The sequence below is a fragment of the Bidens hawaiensis genome, unplaced genomic scaffold (genome assembly GCF_021521415.1).
Source record: "Bidens hawaiensis isolate Kalapana, Puna unplaced genomic scaffold, B.hawaiensis_p1.1 tig00021672_1, whole genome shotgun sequence".
Taxonomy (NCBI): domain Eukaryota; kingdom Viridiplantae; phylum Streptophyta; class Magnoliopsida; order Asterales; family Asteraceae; genus Bidens; species Bidens hawaiensis.
In genome coordinates, this window is record NW_027493364.1 from 278,395 (window position 1) to 304,597 (window position 26,203).

The 26,203-nt window shown below is 39.1% G+C and overlaps 2 protein-coding genes and 1 pseudogene across 3 annotated transcripts; all 3 read left to right on the forward strand.

Annotated features, from left to right (window-relative positions):
• The first annotated feature begins 1,808 nt into the window (after positions 1-1,808).
• LOC143563947 (uncharacterized) lies at positions 1,809-2,216 on the forward strand. Its single transcript, XM_077051362.1, has one exon. It carries the CDS (start codon positions 1,809-1,811, stop codon positions 2,214-2,216), a length of 408 nt encoding a protein of 135 aa, XP_076907477.1.
• A 12,551-nt stretch (positions 2,217-14,767) lies between these two features.
• On the forward strand, positions 14,768-18,314 carry LOC143563937 (filament-like plant protein; annotated as a pseudogene). The gene is made up of 4 exons (XR_013140751.1): positions 14,768-15,108; positions 15,196-15,394; positions 16,095-17,321; positions 17,935-18,314. The product of XR_013140751.1 is annotated as a filament-like plant protein (transcript).
• A 4,549-nt stretch (positions 18,315-22,863) lies between these two features.
• Positions 22,864-25,940, forward strand: LOC143563948 (F-box protein 7-like). The gene is made up of 10 exons (XM_077051364.1): positions 22,864-22,999; positions 23,477-23,589; positions 23,664-23,780; positions 23,883-23,979; positions 24,047-24,120; positions 24,209-24,262; positions 24,354-24,455; positions 24,708-24,766; positions 25,402-25,612; positions 25,739-25,940. Exons 1-10 carry the CDS (start codon positions 22,864-22,866, stop codon positions 25,796-25,798), a joined length of 1,023 nt encoding a protein of 340 aa, XP_076907479.1. The 3' UTR covers positions 25,799-25,940.
• The last annotated feature ends 263 nt before the right edge of the window (positions 25,941-26,203 follow it).

Genomic DNA, 26,203 nt, shown 5'->3' on the forward strand with positions numbered 1-26,203 from the left:
TTGAAGTTTCCGACCCCCAAGGGGGTTGCCACCATTAAATCGTCGGCTGAAATCGTTGCCAGCATCGGTATGGGTAGTTAACCCAGAAAGTTCCCCAAGGGAATTGAAGAATGGGTCCTGAACGGGGACTACCCTGAGCAGACAGTCAGGATTGGAGCTCAATTGTCTGACCGGGGGAAGGCTGGACTCAAGGAGATGTTGCTACGAAATGCAAACGTTTTTGCATGAAGTCACGAAGATATGACCGGGATCCCCAGAAACCTTGTACAACACAGCCTTGACGAGTTCCATTGGATGGAACCCGTTAAACAGAAGAAAAGAAGCCTGGGTCCCAGAAGAGTCAAGTAGTGTTGGAGGAAACGAAGAAGTTACTGCAGGCTGGGATAGTTCGGGAGGTCAAATATCCTCGTTGGATATCAAACCCGGTGATGATAGCCAAATCAGATGGCAACTGGCGAATGTGCGTGGACTTTAAAGATTTGAATAAAGCGTGCCCCAAAGATTCCTATCCCCTGCCCGAAGTCGAGAAGAAGATAGAATCTTTAGCACGTTTCCCATTGAGATGTTTTCTAGACGCATACAAGGGGTATCACCAAATCCAGATGAGTCAAAAAGATGAGGAGAAGACGGATTTCTACACCAATGAGGGAACCTTTTGCTACAGCAAGATGCCTTTCGGGCTAAAGAATGCTGGAGCCACGTACCAACGATTCATGGATCAACTGTTTGATCAGCGAAGGGGAAGAAACGTGGAGATTTATGTGGACGACCTAGTCGTAAAAATTACCGACGAAGATAGGATGTTGGAGGATATTAATGAAACCTTCCGGACGTTAAGGGGGGCAAACATGAAGCTCAACCCAGGGAAATGTGCTTTTGGAGTTGAAGAAGGGAAATTCTTGGGGGTATTAGTGACCAAGGAGGGGATAAGGGCCAACCCAGAAAAGGTGGAGGTGTTGCTACAGATGGATCCTCCCAAGAGCATCAAAGAGGTGCAGAGACTAAATGGGAGATTAGTGGCCCTCAATCGTTTCCTATCCCGAATCGCTGAGAGGACGGTCCCTTTTATGGCTGTTTTGAGAAGAAGCCTCAAGAAGAACAAATTTTGTTGGGATACGGAAGCCGACAGAGCCTTTCAAGATTTAAAGACGCACTTGTGCGAACTCCCTTTGATTGTATCGCCCTAACCAGGGAAAACGCTGATACTTTACTTATCCCAGACCAGCCGCACCATCAGTTCGGTGCTCATGGTAGAAAGAGGGGAAGCACAAATACCAATCTATTTTGTCAGTCGCACACTCAAGGGCCCTGAGGAGAGGTATTCTCCCATCGAAAGACTAGTATTATCGCTCATTTATACAGCCCGAAAGTTAAGGCGGTATTTCCAAGCCCACGAGATAAGGGTATTGACTGACAAACCTTTACAACAAGTGCTCACCAAGCCGAAAGTGTCGGGAAGGTTAGCCAAATGGGCAATCGAATTAGGGGATCACAGCATCGAGTACAAGCCCCGAACAGCTTTTAAGGTACAAGTGTTGGCAGACCTCATCACTGAGAGTTTGCCAGGAGAGGACGAAGAAGACCCCAATCGGGAATAACCTGAAAAGGAATCATCCCAGTAGACGAGAAAGAGCTCGGACCAACCCCACTGGAGCCTCTACACCGATGGAGCCTCTAATGAAGATGGTAGCGGGGCTGGATTGATCCTTATAAGTCCCGAGGGTATCGAGCTAACCTACGCCATCCGACTAGATTTTCCCAGCACCAACAATGAGGCCGAATACGAGGCACTTTTGGCAGGCCTAAGGATGGCTCATAAAATGAAGGTCAAGCGTGTCCAGGCTCATGTCGACTCATTATTAGTGGCAAACCAAGTAAAAGGAGAGTATGAAGCCAAAGACCCAAAGATGATAAAATACTTGGAAAAAGTCAAAGAACTGATGAAAGGTTTCGAAGGAGCCGAGGTTCTACATGTTTCCCGGAACCAAAACAAGAAGGCGGACGCTTTAAGCAAGTTGGCTTCTGTCGCTTTTGATCATTTAGCAAAAGATGTAAAAGTCGAAACACTCCGTGCACCATCCATAATGGAAGTCGAGGTGTCATGCGTGGAGACACCTGGGGATAATTGGATGACCCCGTTTGTGCAATACTTGGGAAAGGAAATATTACCGGAAGACAAGCAGGAGGCACGCAGATTGCGAGTACGAGCTCTATAATACGAGATGATTGAAGGAGGTCTCTACAGGAAATCGTATATGGGTCCTTCCTTGAAGTGCATAGGCCCAACTGAGGCCGAATATGTAATACGAGAGATACATGAGGGTATTTGTGGGATGCACATGGGGCCAAGATGGTGGCAACTCGAGCCATGAGGGCTGGTTACTACTGGCCATCGATGTTTTTAAGTGCTTTGAAGGAGATACAACGGTGCGATAGTTGCCAGATATACGCCCCCATCACGCGACAACCTAAACTGAATCTCATACCAGTCAGCTCGTCGTGGCTTTTCCTGAAATGGGGAATAGACTTGGTTGGACCATTCCCCGAGGGGACGGGAAGAGCGAAGTTCCTAGTGGTCGACATTGACTATTTCACGAAATGGGTCGAAGCGAAACCCCTCATAACCATCACAGGGCAGCAAGTAAAAAGGTTTGTCTGGGAAAGCATTGTTTGCCGATTCGGATTGCCTCACTCTATAGTCAGAGACAACGACAAGCAATTCGCTGGGGGCGTGTTCAAAGATTGGTGTGAACAGTTGAGAATCAAGCAAATATTCACGTATGTCGCCCATCAACAGGAAAACGGACAAGTTGAGAGGGCTAACCGGAGCATTGTTGACGGGATCAAGAATCGCCTGGTCCGGTAGAGAAACTCATGGGTGGATGAATTGCCCCATGTCATGTGGGCTCACCGGACCATGCCAAAGACAAGTAACGGAGAGACCCCTTTCAGCCTAACGTACGGAACAGAAGCTATGATACCCGTAGAGATCGGCCAACTAGGCGGGTGGTCATGACGGAACAAGATAACGAGCAAGACCTCCGGATAAACTTAAACTTGGCAGAAGAAAGGAGAGAAATGGCAGCTCGGCGGGAGACCGAGTATAAGAAAAAGATGAAGAAGTATTATAATGCCCGAGTTAGAGAGGTCAAGTTTAAAGTGGGAGATTTGGTGTTACGAGAAAATGAGGCAAGCAGACAGGAGGACCAAGGGAAATTAGGTCCCCGATGGGAAGGACCGTACCAAGTTATTTGGGCCGGGGAAAAAGGGTCGTATAAACTGGCATACCACACGGGGGAAGAAGTTCCACGCACTTGGAACTCTATGCAACTTAGGAAATATTACGCTTGAACCCAACAAGGGGCCTATGGAGCACACGATGGTATGGCCAGGAAGGCTTTTTGGTAACGTCTCTAATACCACGTGGCTCCTAAGAGAACTCGAGCATTTCAAAAATAACCTCTCCGTGAGGGCATCAACACATGGCAACCGGACGATAAATGTTCTTTTTTGTAACTTTGTGTGTTGTAAAATGACATATTAAGTAATGAATCTTTTCGATAAACACCTTTGATATACATGTGCAAGCAATACTTTAACACATTCTCCCCGTGAGAACATATGAGCTCATAAAATACATCCTTTATGTCACAAAGGACATAAGGAAGGCCTCGCTGATAGGCTCAAAACCGGTTAACCAAGCGAATACAAGAAGCCATACCAAGGAAAAAGAAACCCAGATCATAACATTTCAAAACATAATACCTAATTATCATCAAGTCTTACACTGCCTCAAACGGCTACAATATTAAAACAGTTTCAACCTCGGAGAGGTAGACATAAATTACCAAAATAAAACAGTTCACAAAAGAGGGTAACCATTAAACAGAAACATAAACCATCACGGGAGTGGGGAAGCAGGATCAACCACAGAAGACAATGCTTTGATATCATCAGTCGAAATGTCGGGATCAGCAGACAGCTGGTTCAAGATAGGAGGAACGTGAGTATTATATGCGCGATAGGCTGCCTCCGCTTCAGCCTCTGCAGTACTAGAGTACGAGGGAACAGCAAGTATCGGGATCCCTTGAGCACTATGGCCATACCCATCTTTGAGCCCGTGTTGAAAGCCGAAAGAAAAAAGGGTCGATTTAGTGTGTCACGAACTTTGTCAGTCTCACGGCAAGAGCGAGCCCTCTCATAGACCATCCCGAAACCTTCCTCCACCATCCACGCACGATCCTCGCGAATGGCCTTCACCTTGTCTTGTAACTTTACAACAACCTGCTCCTGTTCAGTTCTAGTGGCCTCAACCTCCCCCTTGAGGGACTCATACTTCACTTTTTCATGTCCAAGAGAAGCTTCCAGCTGAAAAAAAAAGAGAGAGAGAGAGAGAGACGGATTGAGAGTTTGAAAAACCTGGCAAAAAGTAAGAGAAAGAGAAATCAAATATACCTCAACGATCTTCTATTGGCCCCCCTGTAATGAAGCATTTTTTGACTCAAGATCGGCTACACGAGCACGGGAGGCCGCAAGCTCAGCAGTCAGAGAAGCAATTTCATCCTTCGACACGCTCAAGGCCGTCTCCACACTGGACAGCTCCAAGATCCTCTCGTCAGCAAGGACGACCTTTTGACAAAGATCTTGGATTCTTTGCTTGTCTTTCTCAGCAGCACGTTTCAACCCGGCTATTTCCTCTTGGTTCTCACGAAGAATACGATCAGCATCGATCACAGCTTAACGTGTGGCCGCCCCCAGAGCCATAGTCCGATACAAATAAGTGCCAAACTCGCCCACAAGGGAGTTAATAGACAAAGATTGTATGTGGTCATAGTCAGCCTGAGGGACAGCTTCAGTCAAATAATCATGAGCCTATTCGGCAGTATTGATGCAAGACCCTACGATAACATTCCACTTGGGGACGAATATCTCTTGACCATGAGGCCTATCGGGACCAAAAGAAGGGGAATCGATAGGAGGATCATCTGACAACTGAACTTGTTTGCCTTTGGGGTCAGCTTTGGGTCCTTTGGAGGAACCACCCTCTACACCTTTTTCAGCTTGAGTAACCACAGGAAAAGAGAAATCCCCATCCAGATCAACAATTTCATGAGACAACACATGGGCAAGGGAAGAAGTCAAAGATTTGCCCATATAAGGACGCTTGGCATTTCGGAGCCTCTTTTTCACAGAAGTGTTGTACTTCTCCATTAAGGGATTCGTCCTCTTGGGGGTATCTTCGACAATCGGGAGAGGACCCTCATCAGGGGCAGCCACTTCTAACGATGCTGAGCTGGCCGGAGTACTATCGTCCGAGCTGTAAGCTGGGGACACAGGAAGAGTCACAAACGCGGAAGCTTTCAGAGGACCCTTCTGAAGGGTTTCCATCAGGCTCAATTCTGCAAAAACAACACAAAGATGACAATGAGAAACAATAAACAGGCATATGAACAACAATAGCAATAATACATGGGGGAGACGTGATGAACGACCTCGCCCACCCTCAAGTATGGCTAGAAGAGTTGACGGATCAGACCATATCTGGCTCAACCCGGCCATGTACAGCAAGGGTTCAGGAAAAGTGGCTGCCTCAGTTTTATTTTCAATCAACCGCCTGTACAGGTCTTCTTGGCTTGTAGGAGAGCCTGGAGTGGGATCATTAATAGCAGAGGAAGACAAACGACGACGATTCAGGCCGGGCGCGAAGTTCGGAGAAACGAAAAAGAAGCTATCCTTCCACTCTCCAGGATAAAAACCAGTGGGCATGTACGAATAACAAGGAGGATTTTTGCCAGCTGGACACCGTTCAAAGGTGAACCAGTCACCATCACACTTGAGCCGATAAAACCTACAAAACAACGACACCGTGGCCAACCCATCCAAAGCACGACAAGCCATCTCAAAATGTGTAACTCGTAAAAAACCCAAGGGATGTACTTGAGAACAAACGATAATATTTCAATAAGGCAGTCTGGAAATTATTAAGAGGATAACGAACATTGGCGAATTCCAGGTTTTTGGTGTAAATAGTTATGAGATCAGGACGGCTTAAAGCGGTTTCATGTGGTTTAGGAAGAACAGGTGATAGATACACAGGGATGCAGTACCGAGAACATAAAGTAAGCATCCTTTCTTGAGTAAGTTTAGAAGTGATAACAGACACACCCTCGCGACTCGTGATAAAGGGAAAATAGAAACTAACCTGGCATAAAGAAAGGTTGGAACGACAGGGAAGGAGATGGAGAGTCACCGGAGAAAGGAAGAGGAAATGCTAAGGGTGAGAAAGTGGGTAAGGGGCAATAATGAAGGAAAGACTGATTTAAATTGATTTGATAGCTTCTTGGGGAATGGTGAAGTTTGTGCCCCCTAAATGAAGAGGCCAAACAGAGATTGCAGGCCCAAGAGATCGGTTGGACCAAGAAAAGGAAGCAGGAAGTAAAAGATAACAAGTCCACTAACCTTATCATAAATAACAAGGTCAATGGACTGGGGGACTTGAAGAGGTGACATCCAAATAAGCCCAGCCCAAAGACGAATAACCCATAAACAACAGTATAGCCCATTAAACAAAGAAGACCAAGTCCAGTCCAGACATTTAAATGAGCGGGAATAATCTGGGTAGAAGAAAAAGGTGATCACTGTGCAAGTCAGACACCGCCACACGCATGCATGAAGGAGAAAGGAAGAGACCAACAGGTAAAAGAGGACCCTCTGTAGGTTCGGCGATGAAGATAGAAATCCGTCGGTCAAGGGCACGGTCAAAGAGAAGAAGGGTAAAGAGAGGTTCTCAGAAATCAAATATAAAGAAGGTGAAGCACAAGGATATAGGGGGCAGAGAAATAACAAAACTTGTAATAATCACTCTGAAATATATCATCCTCCTTGATTGTCTTCTTTACATTCTTTCTAAGTTCGTAACGATCCATATACGTCATCACGATTCAACTAGGGTCCGAACAGGTCTATCGTGACCAGGAAGTAAGAAAAAAAAAACAGCCTTACATAAATAAATTAGGTTCTATTTGTTTGTGTGGGTGGCCTGTGTGGCGCATGATCAAGAAAGAAAACAAAAGCAGTATGTTTTGTCTCTTGCTTTTAGGGTTTTAACAAACCTTGGATTTGCCGTTTGAATCTGTCACGGAATTACGCCATCATTGTCAAGGTGATTTCATTTTTTCGAATATCGATGCTTGTTCACCACCGTGAATCGTTCTCAGCAACAACATTTTTTTTCAACCAGCATTGGGAGAGACAAGAGATAGGTGTATTCGTTCTCGTTTTCTGATTAAAGTTCTGTTTGTTAGGGTTTGTTTGTTTCGGTTCGGGTGATTTAAGTATCGGGTTATTGTTCGGGTATTGTTATTCGGGTTTGCTTTGATTGTGTGGTTCGGGTATTTGTTGACAGGAGTTTCGAGGTGCAAGAAAGGTTTCGGGTTTTGGGTTAGAGTTTTGTTTATTGGTCTTTTCTCTGTTTTTATCGTTTGCGATGTCTGAAGACGGGAAGGTTCGAATCAACAAGTTTGACGGGACTGATTTTGCATGGTGGAAAATGCAAATAGAGGCGTTACTTGGTGAACATGATTTGGATATGGTATTGGAGGAAAAGCCGGATAAAATGGATAAAGCCGAAGAAGCAATTTGGAACTCAAAGGACAAGAAGGCTAGAGGTAAAATTACATTAGCTTTGACGAGGAGCGTTGCATTTAATATTATGAAAGAAACCACGGCTCGTGGTATGATGACAGCTCTATCAAATATGTATGAAAAACCGTCTGCAACCAATAAGGTGTTCTTGATGAGGGAATTGTTTATGACAAGGATGCACGAGGGAAGTTCAGTCGCTGGTCACATTAATGATTTCAACTCAATTATGTCCAGGTTAGCTTCTGTGGGCATGAAGTTGGATAATGAGACTCAAGCTGTTATACTGTTATCTTCTTTGGCTGATAGTTGGTCTAGAACTATAACGTCCATTACTAGTTCTGCGGGGGCCGATGGTTTGACATTTGAGGGGGTCCGAGATATTGTGTTGAGTGAAGACGTTCGCCGGAAAAGCACGAGTGGCGGATCATCTTATGGTATGTTTTATGCTGGCAGGGGAAAGGAAAATAATAGGAGCAGTGGGAGTCAGGGGAGGAGTTCGTCTAGAACTCGGAAGAATGTGAAGTGCTGGAGGTGTAATGAAGTTGGACATGTTAAGAGTGATTGTCCAAACAGATTACAGGGAAAGGCTGCTGAGGTGAACACTTCTGAACAGGTTAATGAAGGCGTCAGTGATGACGAGGCATTATTTTGTAGTGTTGATAGCATGGTGGACTCTTGGGTCATGGATTCCGGATCTTCGTTTCACGCTACGCACAGCGGGGAGACGATGGTGAATCTAAAGGTTGGTAACTTTGGGAAAGTACGTATTGCTAATGGTGATGTTCTTAATGTTACGGGCATGGGGGATGTTAATTTGGTAACTCCATTGGGAACTGTTTGGAACTTGAAGAATGTTAGGGTTATTCCATCATTGAAGAGACGGCTTATCTCTGTTAGTCAACTGGATGAACTAGGCTTGGAAGTAAAGTTCGGTGGAGGTAAATGGAAGGTAACTAAAGGTAGTCTGGTTATTGCTCGTGGAAACAAGTGTGGTTCATTATACATGGTGCAGGTGCCTACTGAGGGAAGTATGACCGTCCCTCAAAACAAAGTCGGGTTCGCTGAGTCGAAGGGGCAGAATAAGGTTCAATTTGCAAGAGTGGAGCCTGGTGCCAAGGTGATTCAAGCTGAGCGGGGTCGGAGGTCTAAAACAGGTAAGGGGTTTGGTGACAGTGGGAGCGCGGGTTGTGTTCCGGGAACACTTACAAAACAACGTTGGGTTTTGAATACCGTTATTCCGATTGATAAAATCTCTCCTGGGGAACTCTTGTTGAAAGAGGAGAGTGGTAGTGGTTCTCGGGTTATCTCTGGATCTAGTGGATCGTGCGTATCAGTTGAGATAGAGGACAGATCAGTTTCGGCTGATGAGTTGGGGCTCGGTGAAGCTTCAACTGGCCCTTCTGGTGCTAAGTCTTAGCTTGTTTATGGGAACTGGAAGCTTGGAAGACTTGTTAATAAAGATTATTGATATTACTGATGACTGGGTTGCTTTGTACTTGAATGGTGGGCTAGAGCTTATCGCAATGCCTTCAAGTGGGAGATTGTTAGGATTAGTGAAGGCCTTTGGGTCGGGTTCGTTGGTTGACAATTAAAAGATAAAAGGGGTGGCCCGTTTAATTATGGTGGATGGCCCATTTGGAGTTTTCTTGGTCTATACTCTACTAAACCTAATTGTTATCTATATATATACCTAGTCATGTATTGTAATCTTTGTACTGTGCTTAATAAAATACCCTAGTTGCAGCCCGTGGACGTAGGTCGCGTTGACCGAACCACGTAAAATCTCGTGTCTCTTATTTATTGCTTTCGTTTGTGCGTATGTGTTTGTGTTTCCGCTGCGTACCGACTCTGTTTAATACCTAACATGAAATACCCATTTTGGCCAATAACCCGTGAACTATGAAACATACGATGTGAAAGAAATATCAAGATGGTTAGAGATCCTCAACCTAGTTGCATACGCCATAGTTGAATATATCAAAAACAATATCTAGACGAGTCAATGCTACAATACAACAAAGATTGTAGAGCTCAACTTTTCCCTTCAAATATACATCAAAGCAATCATAACAATTTACCACTTATGTCTTTGCATATACATAGATAAAAATATTATGCGTGGAAAATAAAAGTGTACTCATTTACTCCTAAAAAAAGTAGGATTCTTTGAAGAACTGACTTGAAAGCCCTACCAACAATCATGCTTATACAAAAATAACTCCATGTGAATAAAAACTTGGTTCACACTGCAACAAATAACTTATTAGTTTGATTCATTGACCAAACTTCAAGATACTTTTCTACAATCGTGTACTTTACAAATATAATCTTAACTTAGTAATTCAAGAAAATAAAACATAAGCGCATCCAAACGCTATAGTTTATTATATGAACATGAGTCGCTCAATAGAAATCAAAACCTTCTTTTTGTCAATAACTTTATTGTCGATAAAAGCTTAGATCCAATGAAGCCATGAAATTTTTTTCCCTCAAATTTTCTCAGGCTTCACAATTGGAAAACTTCTATCGACATACCTTGAATACAGATCAATTGGAAGTTGTTAACAAATTAATTATCAAATAGAACAACAATTATTTTGAAAAATTGTTATATTGATTAGATAATTGTGCATATCTACTCCAAAACACCTAAAGTAAATATAAATAAGTATAGTTAGTCAAAGTTTTCCATTAAATTTAAGAAATTGTTAAAAATAAATAATAATTAAAAAAAGATGTTTACCAGATAATTTCCAGGTGGATGGATAACAACTCTAAAGAAACTTGGTCATATCGATCAATAAAAACGTGTATCTGCATATGATGGTAAGATTAAATTATATTTCATCATTCAAATAGTTGATGATCAATTACATAGAACCAATCGATCTAGTACTTGAAGTAAAAACAAACTAATTTATATTGCTTGATAAAAAATGAACATACGTATACGCCTTATTCCAATAAGTTTTTGAAAAAGCCATCACATTTAAAAGTGTATATACAATAAATGGATACAAAGAGGAAAAAACTGGACAACGTAATCGAAGCATACAATTAATCGACATATGGAGGTGTTAATCAAATAAATAATCGGTTGTTATCATATTCAATCGGAAAATACATATTTGGGGTATTATTAGTGTTTGCATACAATCGGAATAAGGATTTTGGGGAAAATAAAGATTTGATAACCGGTTGGAATAGGATTTGGGGTATGAAATTTGCATACAATCGAAAATACATAACGGAATAGGTATTTTAGGGTACGAAAATACTTATTTGGGGTATGAAAACAATATAAACAGACACATGTTTGAAACATACCGATTTAAAGATCTAGATTTTGTGTACAAACAATGTTGAATGACGATTTATATCTTATTAGGGCTTGTTAAAGAAGGTTTTAATCTTGTTAAGGAAGATTTTAATTGATTTGTTTTAATTAGAAAAATTATTAGTTAAAGGTTACAAGATAAATGTGCCACTTGGCACAAACATAAGCCAATTAGGTGCCATGTGGCACAAACATCATTTTTGTTTATTATAATATAGATTCAACCTTTTTATTAATTTTTTTTTGGAATGACCAACTAAGAAACGTCGGGTATTCCGTACGCGTCTCCCATTGGCTAAAGGTAGCCCGAGCCGGCCACGAGTCCGACCAGACGGAGCCCCTAGCGGTCCACCTATTGAGGGATTCCCTGGATAAAACCCGACCCTTACGCCCGCCAAATGGCACGACAACGAGGAGCCAGTAGAACCGGGTGAGATCAGGACTCGAACCCTAGCAAGCGAGGGTCATCCCTCATATCTGTCATATAAATATAAATTGGTGATAGCGAGATTTGAACCCCTTACCTCTCACTAGTAAAGTAAGTGATCTACCATTGAACCACATCCAATTTATTTTATTAATTGTTACATTATTATTTTTTTAACGATCAATAAAAGATTAATTTTATTAATATAACGCAACTGGGCTAACAAGCAGCTAACCACACCAAACATTACAATCACCCATCCAATAAAAAACACAAACACTACACTAGAGGTGCACAAAAAACCCGACCCGGAACCGAACTCGAAATAAAAACCCGGAACCGGTTTTTTTAATACCTGGGTTTTTAATACCCGAACCCATACCCGTACCCGACCCTACCCGTAGGGTACGGATAGGGTATGCATTTCGGCACTAAAACCCGAACCCGAACCCGAACCGGACCCGATTTGTACCCGGTAATACCCGAAAACCCTATCCGGTTCCATACCCGGAACCGGGTTTTTCCAATACCCGAAACCGGGTATTTCAAATACCCGATGTATACCCGAAAAATACCTTAAAAATACTCGAAAAATACTCCTAAAAAGTGCAACCTATTAAAAAATCCAATATATACTCGAAAAATACCCGGAAAAAAGCCCGAAAAAACCCACAAATAGGGTTTTTTCAATACCTAAAAATGGGGTATTCAAATACCCGGTTTTAGAATACCCGGTTTTATACCCTACCCGAACCCGATGCATAGGGTATGGTTTTTAGAGGCAATACCCGGACCCGAACCCTACCCGGTTATTACCAATACCCGATTTTCCAATACCCGGTCATACCGAACCCGGTTCCATACCCGAACCCGGGTATATAAAAAACCCGATTTGTGCACCTCTACACTACACCGTTGATCACCCTTTTCATTTTTTTATTACCAATTAAACAAACACCACTCTTCCAAATTAATGTAAGCCTTCTTACAACTAATTTAACTAGGCTAGTTTCAAGTTCAATACCATAGCATTTCGAGCCCTCCAAATACTGATTTTCACTGGCGGATCTAGACTCGAAACCGAGTCGGAGCGCTCAAAATTTTTTTTCCCCATATTTAATACAATGTTAACAATAAATATAAAGAACACGACAACAAATAAATTTAAACTAACCGGGTTAACGAACCAACAGTGGCGGATCTAGGTTGGGCTGTAAATATCTCCTCTTCGGTTTTTGATAGCTTGAAACAGAGCTATTACATCTTCTTCATTTACTTTATCAAACGTTTCTCTTTCGACCGCACAAACTAAAGCATTGTTCAAATACTCATTACCTATTCGATTGCGCATGTCCGTCTTGATAAGCTTCATTTTAGAGAAACATCTTTCAATGGTTGCAGTTGCAACCGGTAACACCAATGCTAGCTTCAATATCCGATAAACCAAAGGAAAAGTTGTGTGTTTTCCAGTTTTCACCATTACATGAGCAAGATCACCCATTCCACCAAGTTTTACAAATTTATGATCTTCCTTTAAAGTGTAATAAAAGGTCGTAAGATCACCCGGAATACACCCTCTTTCTTCGTTGGTAAAATCATTCGGATACATCTCTGAAAAAGCCACTGTCTTAGATATGTCAAACTTGGAAAACGAATCACAAGGATTTCAACACGACATATTTTCTAACAAAGTAGTTGAGACATCACTAAATCTATTTCCAAGTTCTTAAATTTGCATATCCAAGACTGTGTTAAAAACTTCAACCTCAAAATGATGTCGATTAGTAATGACATACTTCCGTTTCTTTGATTACCATAATTTTCCTCCATATCTAACATCTTAATCTTGTTTTTTCACAAAAAGATGTAACTTTTGCCAACATCTTGTCAAATCCGGTTTGTCTTAGATTATTCAATACTCGATTTGTCCCGCTTATCAACTTAGATGCTTCCAACAAATCTTGACTCTTTTTTTAAAGATGTTTTGATAAAGCATTTGTGAGGCCTAAAATTTCGTCCAACAAGTGTATATAAAACACAAATTTAAGAGTCTTAAAATATGATAGAATACCTTTCGCATTGTATCTTTGTTGCACACTATCTCCATCTAATTTAATAAATTGAAGCACCTCAACAACTTCCAAGAATAATTTTAACAAACTTGTGATTGTTCTATGATGAGAACCCCATCGCGTGTCTCTGGCTCGTGCAAGGAAAACCTCTTGATTTAATCATTTTTCTGTTTTAATCTCACCAAGAAGAATTTCAATTTTCACCCTTTCACTTTTTAACTCCAACGTCATATTTTTTCTTTTGCAAAAAGCACCAACCGTATTAACAACCATGCCAAGAGATTCATTTTTTTTTTGTTGTGAAAGGTGGGTTAATGGGTTGGTTGGGTTGGGTTAGTGGGTTTTTTTTTGTTTGGGCTTTTATCTTTTGATTGGATTTAAAACATATATTAGTTGGGCTTAAAATCTTAGCCGGAACATTATTTTTTTCCAGCCGTAACGAAACACGAAAATCGACAAAAAATTTTCTTTTTTACACTACCTGTAAAAATTGAGCCGTAGCAGAGGCTACAGCTCGGCATAAGATATATCCACCCCTGCTGATTTTGTCGTTGACTTAAAAAATATGAAAATTAGAACTAGATCCTGATTAAACACATTATTATTAGCCATTATTATATAACCAACTCTATTTTTTTTAAAAGACCAATAAAATATCAATTAGAAATACTAGCTAGACGCTAGCCAAACAAGTACAATTTTTAGATACATGAGATTACTATTTCCCTTCACCGCTATACAATTATCCATCTTAAAAACTAAAATCATTCCAACCCTCCCAAGTAATATAAACATTAATAACCAACTCTATTCTGTTACTCCTATTAAACTATGCCATAATAAAAAATTACCCAAATAAAAATGAAACTTGTCTGTCTAAGTCTAGGATACTTATACCTGTTGACCAAGTCAACAGCAGCAGCAGAGAAACCTAATCGAGTCGGCTGCAGCTGGTGTCAGTGTCAGACCAAATCAGCATTCCACTGTTGAGAACCCCAATCCAAGACAAACAGGAGCGTCTGCTCTCCATTCAACATCCATGGGCGGGAAACAATACCCCAAATCTTTTTAAATTCATAATAATCATTTTCCTCTATTCAAAACCCACCCATTTCCACTCTTCTCTATCCACCATTCATGCTGCTACAAGGACCTTTAAACCCCATTCAATTTATCACCATTTAAGGGTATTTATTTATTTATTGACTCTGTTCATCACATTCCTTTCAAGCTTGCATCTTTTTGGGTATTTTTTGATTTCAATGCAATCTTTATTTGATTTAATTATGTGGGTCAGATTTCATTTTGTTTTTTGACTGCATATTGATTAATTTTGGGTTCAAATTTAGAGCATTTATGGACTCTGTTCATCAGATTTGTTTCAAGTTTGCATCTTTTTGTGTATTTCTTGCTTTCAATGCAATCTTTATTTGATTTAATTATGTGGGTCAGATTTAATCTTGTTTCTTGACTTCATATTAATTAGTTCTGGGTTTAAATTTAGGGTTTTGAGTGAGATGGAGAAGAAGAGTTGGTTGTGGAAGAGGAAGTCATCTGACCGGAGTCCCGGTGAGACCGAAAGCTCCACATCCATATCGTCACATTCCGAGAGCAATTCGGATGAAAAGGTACAAAATAAGTTGAAGTTTATGACTTTTATGGAGAGAGTATTGTTTTAGGTCAATTTGATGATTTATTATTATTTACAATTTTAGGTTGAGCAGGAGGGTTTGAGGAAATCAATGAATCATTCGCAGTCACCGGAGGTTAGTTCAAAAGCATCCACCACGAATTCGGAGGCTCTTGACAGTTACAAGAGTTTAACAGAAAAGTTGTCAGCAGTTCTTGTGAATGTTGGTGCTAAAGAAGATTTAGTTAAGCAACATGCTAAAGTTGCAGAGGAAGCTGTTGCAGGTACTACTGTAGGACTGATTGTCTAGATTCGCATGAAAATTGCTCGTTTGTAAACGAGCTGAGCCCGAGCCAAGGTTGGCTTGCTTGTTGGCTCGGTTAAATTAAAGCCCAAATCGTAACCCAAATTTTAATACATATGAAATATGAATTTTATAATTTATGAGTTTTGAATCATGTGTATGTTACAAATGTTATTTTATTTTTTTATACATGTCAATATGTGTAATAAATGTATAAAATTTAGATTTTAAAAACAAACTAGACAGCTTGGCTTGGCATGTGGCTTGTTCATTGGCTTGTTTAAATTAAAGCCCAATTTGTAACCCAAATTCTGATGCACATAAATTATTACACAAATTTTAATATACATTAAATTTTAACACGAATTCTGATATAAATTATGAATTCCGTAGTTTGTAAGTTTTAAATTATGTGTATGTTACATTTATTATTTTTGGTTTTTATGCATATCAATATTTTATTATATAAAAATTTCAAATTCTTTTAAATATAAACGGGTCATGTTGGCTTGGCTTCGCTCGTTTAAAGCTCTAGTTATTGCAATTTGAAATCACGCTGTTCGGTTTCTTGATCTTTGGGTAAACATATGCTACTTCTAATTAGCTGATTACCTAAGAGGCCAAGTAATCATTTTTCAACAATAATCAGTTACATACACTGAACATATTGTTGACTTTAGGTTGGGAAAAGGCAGAAAATGAAGTTGCAAAGCTGAAACAAGAACTCGAGGAAGCTGTGCAGCAGAACTTAGCTCTTGAAGTTAGAACCAATCATCTAGATGGTGCTCTTAAAGAATGTGTTAAACAACTAAGGCTAGCAAAAGAAGAACAAGATCAAAAGATCAATGATATTATAGTAGACAAAACACAAAAATGGGATTTGATAAAAAACGATCTTGAAATCCAAATTTGTACTCTTCAAGCAAAACTACAGGATCTTGAAAGCTGTTCGGTGACTGATCCAAAGATTCTTGTAAAGCTTGAAACTTTAGAGAAAGAAAACTCGACCCTGAAGTTTGAACTTAATGCTCAATCAGAAGAATTAGAAATCAGGACAATTGAGAGAGATTTGAGCACACAAGCAGCAGAAACCGCAAGTAAACAACAGTTGGAAAGTATAAAGAAAGTGGCTAAACTTGAAGCCGAGTGCAGAAAGTTACAATCTTTGACACGTAAATCGCCTGTGGTTAGTGAGAATCACAAAGCCGTTTCGATTTCTTCGTTTTATGTTGATTCGCTTACTGACAGTCAGTCGATTGATTCGTTTAAAATGAATAATTTGGAGTCACGAAACCGAACAAGGGTGCTCGGATTCGTGGGCAGTGGCGTTAATGGCTGAGCTTGATCAGTTTAAAAGTGGGAAACTTGGGGCGAAAAATGTAAATGTGACATCTTGTTCTGAAATTAATATTATTATGGATGATTTCTTGGAAATGGAGCGGATTGCTTCTTTATCAGAAGGTCAGAACGAGACCCCTCGTTGTAGTTCTGAAACCGAGCTTGAAGTGATGAGTCAGCAAGTGAGTGGGTTGAAAGAAAAGTTAGAGAAATTGGAAGGTGAAAAATGTGAACTTGAGAATGCTTTGAATTCATGTAAAGAGTCTCTTGCTTTGTCGAATGCTGAGCTTGCTGATACTAAAAGGAAAATGGTTGGCCTACAGAAGGAGCTGGCTTTGGTCAATGAGTCATAGGAGATTCTTGAGTCTCGAATTGTTGATATGGAAAAGAATGAACGAATCATGTCTACAGAGGTTTGTTCGATAAAGGAAGATGTTGAAAACGAGAGGCGGTTTTCGTCTGAAATGAAGAGTAAATGTGAGCAATTGGAAAAGGAACTTGTGGACAAAACAGAGGAAGTCAAACTTCAGATGGTTGCTAAGTCAAATGAGGAATTAAAAGTCAAACAGGTAGACTTTCTTACATTACATTTTTATTTGTAATTTCGCATTCTTTTGCATTGAACCATTGATTACTTTTGATGTTTAAACGAGTAAACAGGGTGTTTCAACCTGAGCCCATCTGGGTCAGAACCAAACTGATGCGTTTTTAAAACAATCAGTTTTGATACGTTGGTAGGGTGTGCATGAGATGTTTTGGGTCGGGTTTCACAATGGGTTCGGTTTCGGTTATTTGGGCTGCACCATTTATTAATTTTTTGTACATCAATTGACATTCAAAAATAAAATTGTAACCCATAAATTCAATAACAAAACTCGATTTTTTGGTTTTCATGGGTTCTGTTTGGCTACAAAAGTTGGTTCGGTTTTTATGGTCTGGTTCAATATTTTTGGTTTATCGTACTTTCAAAACCAAAACTGAACTGGAAAATAAGTTTTTGAGAAAACATAAAACCAAACTGGTTTTGGGTTGGGTTTGGTTTTGCGGTTATTTTGGTTACAGGTCGGTTATTTCAGTTTCAACCCTTACTTTTTGAATTCTATTGTCAATGGAATAAGCTTACTTTACTTACTTTTGAGCCAAACTGATGCTTTTTTTTAATCATTTAATGCTTTATTACAGAATCTTGAAGTAGCAGCAGCTGACAGACTATCTGCATGCCAAAAGACAATATCCTCACTTGCTAGACAGCTGGAATCTTTAGCGACGCTTGAAGACTTCCTTATTGACACTGCAAATCTACCTGGTTTTCTGGAAATCAATATGTTGCAAAGACAGGTGGCGAGCTATGGAAGTTGCATTCAAATGATACATACATGCCTAAAAAGACCATAATCTCTGCAAAACAAGTGGAAAACAATTCAAGTGTATTATTGAATGGTGATAATGATGAATCACCGTCGTCATCTTCTTCATCAACTTCATCATTACATCATTTTGGCGGTCGTTCTAGAAGCAAGAACGGTTTTGAGAAGCTGTTTTCTAGGAGTAAGAGTGGGTAGGCATGTTCAAAACGGTTTGGGACTAGGAACCGGAACCGGTTCCTAACCGGTTCCTATATTCAAAACCCCCTTTTAAACCGATTCCAGGCTCGAACCGGTTAGGGAACCGAACCGGTTCTCCCACCCTCGGACCCCTAACCTATCTAACCGGTTCTTACCGGTTCCTAACCCGGTTCCTGTACCGTAACCGGTTACAGTGTAAATTTTTTTTTTTTTCGTTTTTCGTTTGCGATTTGGATTCTAAACTACGATTCGTATTTGTATATCATGAAAAATAAAAAAAACAATTAACATAAAAATAAACAATTAACTGATGAAGAAAAGACAACTACTGAAGGTTGTCACTGATGACAAGTTGACAACTACTGAAGGTTGCCACTGATCACAACTACTGAAGACTGCCACTGTTGAGGAATACTCATTAGTGGGAACAGTCATCGGTTGAATTAGTGGGAAAGCTGCCACTGATGACAACTACCCATGCCACCGATGAGGAATACTCATCAGTGGGAACATTCATCAGTTGCGACTTCTTCCACGGAATTACTTGTAGAAATGCCTTCTTGTTCGTTGTGCACTCGAACATCAAGTGGTGTTTCATCTTCGAGAGTGGTTACGTGTTGAATACGATCGATTGAGTCCAAGTGATCCTTTAAGCAAATGCACATCTCCATCGACTCCGAATTTAGTCTTGTTCTTCTCACCGATATTACCCTGCCACTAAGAGAAAAGGCGGATTCCGAAGCTACCGTAGAAGCTTGGACGGTTAGTAAATCACGGGCCATGGTGGCAAGAATCGGAAACTCGGTTTCCTTTACCTTCCACCAAGCCAAAACATCAAAAGTGCCATATTCCTCTTCGGATAAACCGGTAGAGTAATCATTTGCACTATACCTTCCTAGTTCGCTTGAAAGGGTGTTACCCCTTTGTTTTTTAGCCGTTACGTTGCGAACGGTGTTCATAAGGCTAATCATGGGATCTCGTACTCTAGTAGCACTTGAACTTGATGAAAACCCCCCCGGCATAGGCATGTGTATGTTTGACCTATATTTATTTAAATAAAAGTCATACATAAATTTAAAATTCAAGTTAAAATTATTTTTTGCCTCTGTTGAAAAGTTTGGGTCAACTTCATGCATATCTAAGGCTGAAAAAATTTCGTCTATCACACATTCAACCCCCGTAACATTTAACATTGGGTTTAAAGCGGCGGCGCAAGTAAAAACCGGCGGCAATTCAAGAAAGTATTTTTTTAATTTAAACTTCATTGGTAATATGATGTTTGAAAACATTGGACTTTTATTTTCAAATTCTTTAAGATTGTTAACGATTAAAAATAACTCCGAAAGAACCAAGGGACTTGTCGGATAATACGTTCCCGATAGTTTCGTAGTTGATGTTTTAAAAACTTCAAGAAAAGTCGATAAGTCATTGATAATTTCCCATTTCTCATTTGAAAAGGGGATTGCCAAATCATTCTCGGCAAGACTAGAATGAAACATTTGTAAAGTTTCTTTTTGTTTCAAAGCACTTTGAAACATTATGCAAGTGGAATTCCATCGATGAGGTACATCCCAATTAGCTCCCAAAGCTTTTCTTCCCGTATCTTTACAAAATTTTCTATATTCCATTTGTCTTTTTTTACTTTTCTTAAAAACTTCATGTATCATTAGTCTAAAATCGTTTATAACCGATGTAACCTCATCCGAAGCAAGTCCGTCTTGCACGATTAAATTAATGATATGTGCAACACACCTTGAGTGAAAAAATACACCATTGCAAATCGGCGTATATTTTAATTTTAATTTATCAACCGCCGATGTATTATTCGACGCGTTATCAAATGCCATTGAAAATATTTTATTTTCTAGTTTATAAGTTTTTATAACATAATCTAAAACTTCAAACAAATTATCTCCCGTATGTGGATACTCAAAGAGTTCGAAAGCAATGGTGCGTTTCATCATTTCCCACGATGACGGGTCTACCCAATGAGCTGTGACACAAAGATAAGATTCGGGTAGACCATGTGGAGCCGACCAAACATCACTAGTTAAGTTTATTCCCGTATTTATATTTTCAAAATATGCAATTAGTACCTCTTTGGCCTTCTTCCACAATTTTAAACAATAACGTTTAAGAGTATGACGACTTACGTGAGTGTATTGTGGTTGAAGCGTATCTCGAATCATGGCGGTTAAGCGAGGGTTGTCGAAGTGGCTAAACGGCAAAGCTTCTTGAATCACAAACTTCGTCATACGATCTTGAACTCGATCAATTTGGTATGTAAATATTCCGCCTTCACTATCCATTTGCGTTTGTTGCGAATCGACGTTCTTTTTCAACGCCTTGCAATACGGTTTTTCGATGTGTTTCTTCAAATTTGAATTCGAAAGTGGGTTTAAATAAATCCCATAAAACTTGCACCGAGCCTTCAATGAATGGTCACTCAATTCAACCAAATCCCAATTGCACCAAATCTCTTGATTACGATTATGAGGTACAATACGAACGAAACTTGGTTCGGCGTTGGAACCTTGACCAACCGATGATTGTGAGGCAGCCATAACAACAAATATGAATATAGAAGAAGAGAAAACAAGAGATTAGAGAACTCAAAACGTTGTAATAGCGTTTTTTTGTATTTTTTTGCGTTCGGGTTTGCGTTTTGAGTGTTGTGATGAACCCATGACACCAAATACCTATTTATACTAGTAGTGGGGTGCTTGGGGGAGCCAAAAAACGGCTATTTTTGACCCCAACGGTCAAAAAACGGCCAAAAAAAACGATTTCCAACGGCTATATTCGATCCAACGGCTAGAACCGGTTAGGAACCGGTTCCGGATGGTTCGGTTCCAGAACCGGTTCCGGTTCCTACCCGCCCCCACTCAGAAATGCAAGAACCGGTCACGGATCATCGGGTTGAATCAGATAGGGTCCGGTTCCTACAAAAAACGGGTAGGAACCGGTTCGGGTCCACCGGTTCGGTTCCAGGAACCGGTTTCGTTGAACATCTCTAAGAGTGGGGTTCAAGGTGAAAATGGTCAAGGGTAAGGGTAAGAACAGACATATATAATGTTTAATAATATTGGATTAAACTGTGCTTTGCTGCTGCTGCAGCATGGTTTTAGGATATATTGTTTTTGTAACAATTGAAGTCATCAAATATTTGTGCATCATGATTGTTTGATGTCTGTTCAATTATTAAACACTGGATTCTTTATGAGGTCAAGTGAATTCTTTGCTTGTAATCGCCATATATTTTTGCTTTGGTGATTGAAAGTGTGACACTTGATAGAAACTCATCATAACCAATCGCGTTGTTACCTGAATCTTAACAACCAACAAAATATGCATCAAGATACTATGTTTTTGTTTGAAAGTGTTATCATAAATGTTCTTTTCAAGTTACGTAACAACTTGCTTTGTTGGGCCAAGATCAAACTTGGTTAGTGACGTGTGACATTTTCCTAAAGGCAATGTTATATCCGTTTACTTCATATCCATCTAATGAGAGAATAATAATAATAATACCAAAATTAAGAGAAGCAATTATGTGATGTGAAAACCAACCTTTAATCAGTTAGGATAGCTTCTTTTATAAGGACACACATTTTTTTCCGAACTTTATTAAAACATTTCTTAATCTACACAGTTGATATGAATTCATCCTCTAATTTAGACTATTTATCTATTTTATTTTATTTTTTTTGGAATAACCAAACTTTTACACTCTATAGTATATGTTTTTGAACCTATGACCTCCAATTTCACATCATAATCACCTTAATATTCCAACAAAGTTGAAAGGGCTGTAAACTATCTATTTATCTACTTATCTTATGTTGAATAAAAGAAAAAAAAACAGGTTAATATCACTAAACCTATTTTAATATACATGTCATTGTACTTTGTAAAACACCAATTAGTAACATAATCATTAGCTATATGGCAGGTAACTCTTAATTGGTGTACATGTATAATATAGAGTCTCGTGATGTGATGAAAAATGAAAAGAAGAATGACTTTAGAGATAGAGAGTAACTTGAAAAAAACCATTGCGTCTAACAATAAAATAAACCTAGTGACTATTATATCAAATAACGACTTCCCAAGATGCAAACCGGGTCACCCACTCGTCCCGGGTACATAATAGGTTATTAGTCAGAGGTATTTCATATATATAAATTTTTGATATAATTAATCCTCCAAAAGTAAAGGTAAAAAGGTTATTATTTAAGTTTAAGAAACATAAAATATGGGGTTAGTAGTTTTAACGTAGATATTGGTTAAAAGGCTTCTGAAACTGTTGACCCCTCCCTAGTTTCTTCTATTCAAGCAACCGGGTAACTTAGTTATTAATATTGAGCCGGGTCAAACCAAAGACGTATGAAGTCGGTCGTACAAATACGAACCAATCAATCAATCTCCTCCCATATAATATAATTAGGTCGTTGGTACCCAATGAGGAGACTCTTCATCGTTAATCATGGCTTCAGGTACCTACAATGCAATTTCCACACAACATCGGTTTCTTACGTTTTAAATTATGATATGCGTCCCTAATTCAATTCAACAATTATTATTATGCACAGATTATGCCAAGAATAATATTGTTGCGGAACTCGAATCAGCCTCGCAATTAAGGGCTGCTGGATTCTTCGTTACCCGAAGGCCATGGCTTGGTAATTTATCTTCTCATTCTTCGTTCAATTTAGGAACTTGTTGTTAAATGCTGTTATGCAACTGAATATAGGACACCAATCACGACATTCGTTAAACCTTTTTGCGACTCCTTTTATTGATAATTAAATGAAAACAATAGGAAACAGAACACACTCTTTCTAAATATTAAGTAATTAACTTTCATCTCCTCGAGATCAGCTTTACCTCCCTTGTGTTTTCCACATTAAGGCTGCTTCTTGTGGGGCCTCAACAATGAAATGATGGGGCTTTAAACCACAACACGGTGTTATAGGGGTGTGTTAGTTAAAGCCCCCTTGCCTACGTGGTGCTTTAACTTGACGCTTAAAGCCCCACCACAACAAGTAGAGTGCTTTTGTACAATAACATAAACAAAGAGAACAATATTGGTTTTTTGCCTCTAATTAGGTATATGTTGTTTTTTCACAAACTTCTTTTTTTCATGCGAATGAGTGCAGATCTGTATGGGGTTAATGTAAGACCAGTTGCTCCTTTTGGTAGTACGTATAGTAAGCCGGTTGTTGATTCGTCGCTGATACATAGATGCTTGCCAGATGAACTACTGTTTGAGGTATGCAATATGTTTAACCATTTGTGTATTCAATTTATTTTGTTGTTACTTTATAGTTATTTCTTCCTATGTAGATTTTTGCTAGAATGACTCCATACAATTTGGGAAAAGCAGCTTGTGTTTGTAGAAAATGGAGAAATACCGTGCGTAACCCTTTGTTTTGGCGCAACGCGTGCTTAAAAGCATGGCAGGTATTATCATTATTATTGTTGTGCAAATTGCAATCCTACTTTACCGTTTTTAATTTAATTAGTGTTTTAAAATATGTACGCTGTATTTTGAATTCTGTAAAGATAACTGGTGTGGTGGAAAATTATAAGCTTATGCAAAGCGTTTATGATTCCTCGTGGAGGAAGATGTGGTTATCAAGACCGCGGATCCGCATGGATGGTGAGTTTTAAATGTTGTTACTTCTTTTACGAGTTTTGTGTTTGCTAAAGTATCTTATTTTATGAAGGTATTTATGTGAGTCGGAACACATATATCCGTGCTGGAGTTGCAGAGTGGAAGGTCACCAATCCGGTTCATGTGGTACGCTGTAATTTTATAAAAACGCTTGTTGGTAATGTGAACTCTTATTATTATGAAAATGTATGCTAAATAATTAATTGTCTTGTAGGTTTGCTATTTTCGGTACCTCAGGTTTTATCCATCTGGAAGGTTTTTATATAAGGTTATTCATTTACTGTATTCTTGCATGCAATTATTTACATGATGAAGAAATAGAAAGTAATATTATCTCTGGTGTTGTATGACATTATCAGAATTCATCTGAGAAATTAAAGGATGTGGTGAAATACATGAACTTTCGTTCCACAAAGGCTGAGATTTGTCATAGTGGTCGCTTCACAATGTCTGAAGACAAGGTTTGTCATATATTCCCCTGAAATCTTGCACAATATCATATTTATTCAGCCAAAAAATTAGTATTAGATACACCGATATAGAATATATTGAATTTCACATTTACCCATTTCATATTTTCATTAAATACATATTGTAATGTGATAATCACACCCTTCTCTTTTTCCTTACACTCCGAACTCTCATATCCTAATGAAAGGTTATAAATGGCATAAATTTAAAAATGGATATATTTGAGATCGTTCTATTTGCAGGTTGAAGGTGCTCTTTTGTATCCTGGTTTGCGTCCCACTATTTGGAGAATCCGCTTGAGGTATTAAATATTATTTTTTATTGTTTAAATTCCTATTTTAAAAGATATTGTTCAATTTGTTCGTGTGGTTTGACAATATTACAAATTTGGTCCTTAGATTTTAAAAGTTGCAAACTTAGTCCAAACATTTGTGAGAAGGTTGCACGTTTAGTTCCCACTGTTAATGGAAATTTGATGTCATGTGTCATTCATGTGAGGGTAATTGTGGCTTTTCAAATTTGGAACCCTTGCAAGTAGTCTTTCAAACCCCAGAACTCCTAACGTCTACTTCATCACCTTCGATCATTGCAAAATTGAAGGTTCAATGCATAATCCTAAGGTGATGAAGTTGGCGTTAGGAGTTCTGAAGTTTGAATGAGTATTTGTAAGGGTTCCAAATTTGAAAAGACACAATTACCCTCACATGACATCACTTTTTCATTTAAAACAAACTGGGATTAACGGTGAGGACTAAACGTGCAACCCTCTCACAAATGTTTGGACTAAGTTGCAGTTTTTAAAATTTGAGGAAGAAACTTGTAATATGATCAAACCGCAGGGACCATGTTTGAATATTTTTTTCCTTTATTTTATGCGTGGAAGAAACGCAATGCATATAGACTTATGATGTCATGGTTGTTTTGATGTTTGAAAAGGTTACGGGGTACAATACCGGGGGCTAACAACCGGATGGATCTTCTTTCAATTGTGACAAGTGGCGTGCAAGAAAGTGAGGTCCCGGGGCCCGATGGGGATATTCTTGGAGTAGTTGAAGGGTGGCAGGATGATGAAACACATAATCCAGAAGTGCCTGCTATTTCTCATACCAGAGGTTTAACCCCTTTTGTATTTGTTCCATTTGAAGAGGTATGTTAATTTACCCAGTTCTTGCATTCTTGATACGGGTCAATTGTTTCATACGGATCATATCAGTAAATGGGTCGAACTCACCACATCTTAGTATCTTACTAACCCTTAATAATTACTTTTTAGGCGGACACATCAGTTCTGAATCTGCCTGTAGAGCGCATGGATTATTATGTGCCTGGTTGAATGGGAGTTGGGACTGCATTTGTAAATAAAATTGTTTGTTAAAAGTTATGTATGTTTGAAGTTGTATGTTATAATATATAGTTATAATGTAAGTCTAGGAGGGGAAAATGTGATGTGGGGTTGTAAGGTTTTGTGGAAGTTATGGGCCTATGTCACCTAGCTAGCTTCTATAATATAATAATAATGAACTTGTTATAAACTATCTTTGTTAGTTGGGGAAAAAATTATAAGCATGGTTTATTGTGACTTTGTGAGTTATAGTAGTTTTATTATTGTATTTCATTAAAAATTAAGATGATCGCTTCCAAATCAGTGAGAAGTTAGTGATGATCACTTCCAAAATATAGTAGCTTTTGGTGGAATTTTAATGAAGGTGGATTTGTTACACTACATTATTGTGTTTAT

Bases quoted from the DNA above. Each gene is read 5' to 3' on its own strand.
- LOC143563947 (XM_077051362.1), top strand. From the start codon at position 1,809: ATGGCTCATAAAATGAAGGTCAAGCGTGTCCAGGCTCATGTCGACTCA.
- LOC143563948 (XM_077051364.1), top strand. From the start codon at position 22,864: ATGATATGCGTCCCTAATTCAATTCAACAATTATTATTATGCACAGAT. The intron at 24,263-24,353 runs GTTATTCATTTA...TGACATTATCAG, and splicing joins CTGGAAGGTTTTTATATAAG to AATTCATCTGAGAAATTAAA. The intron at 24,456-24,707 runs GTTTGTCATATA...TTCTATTTGCAG, and splicing joins TCACAATGTCTGAAGACAAG to GTTGAAGGTGCTCTTTTGTA.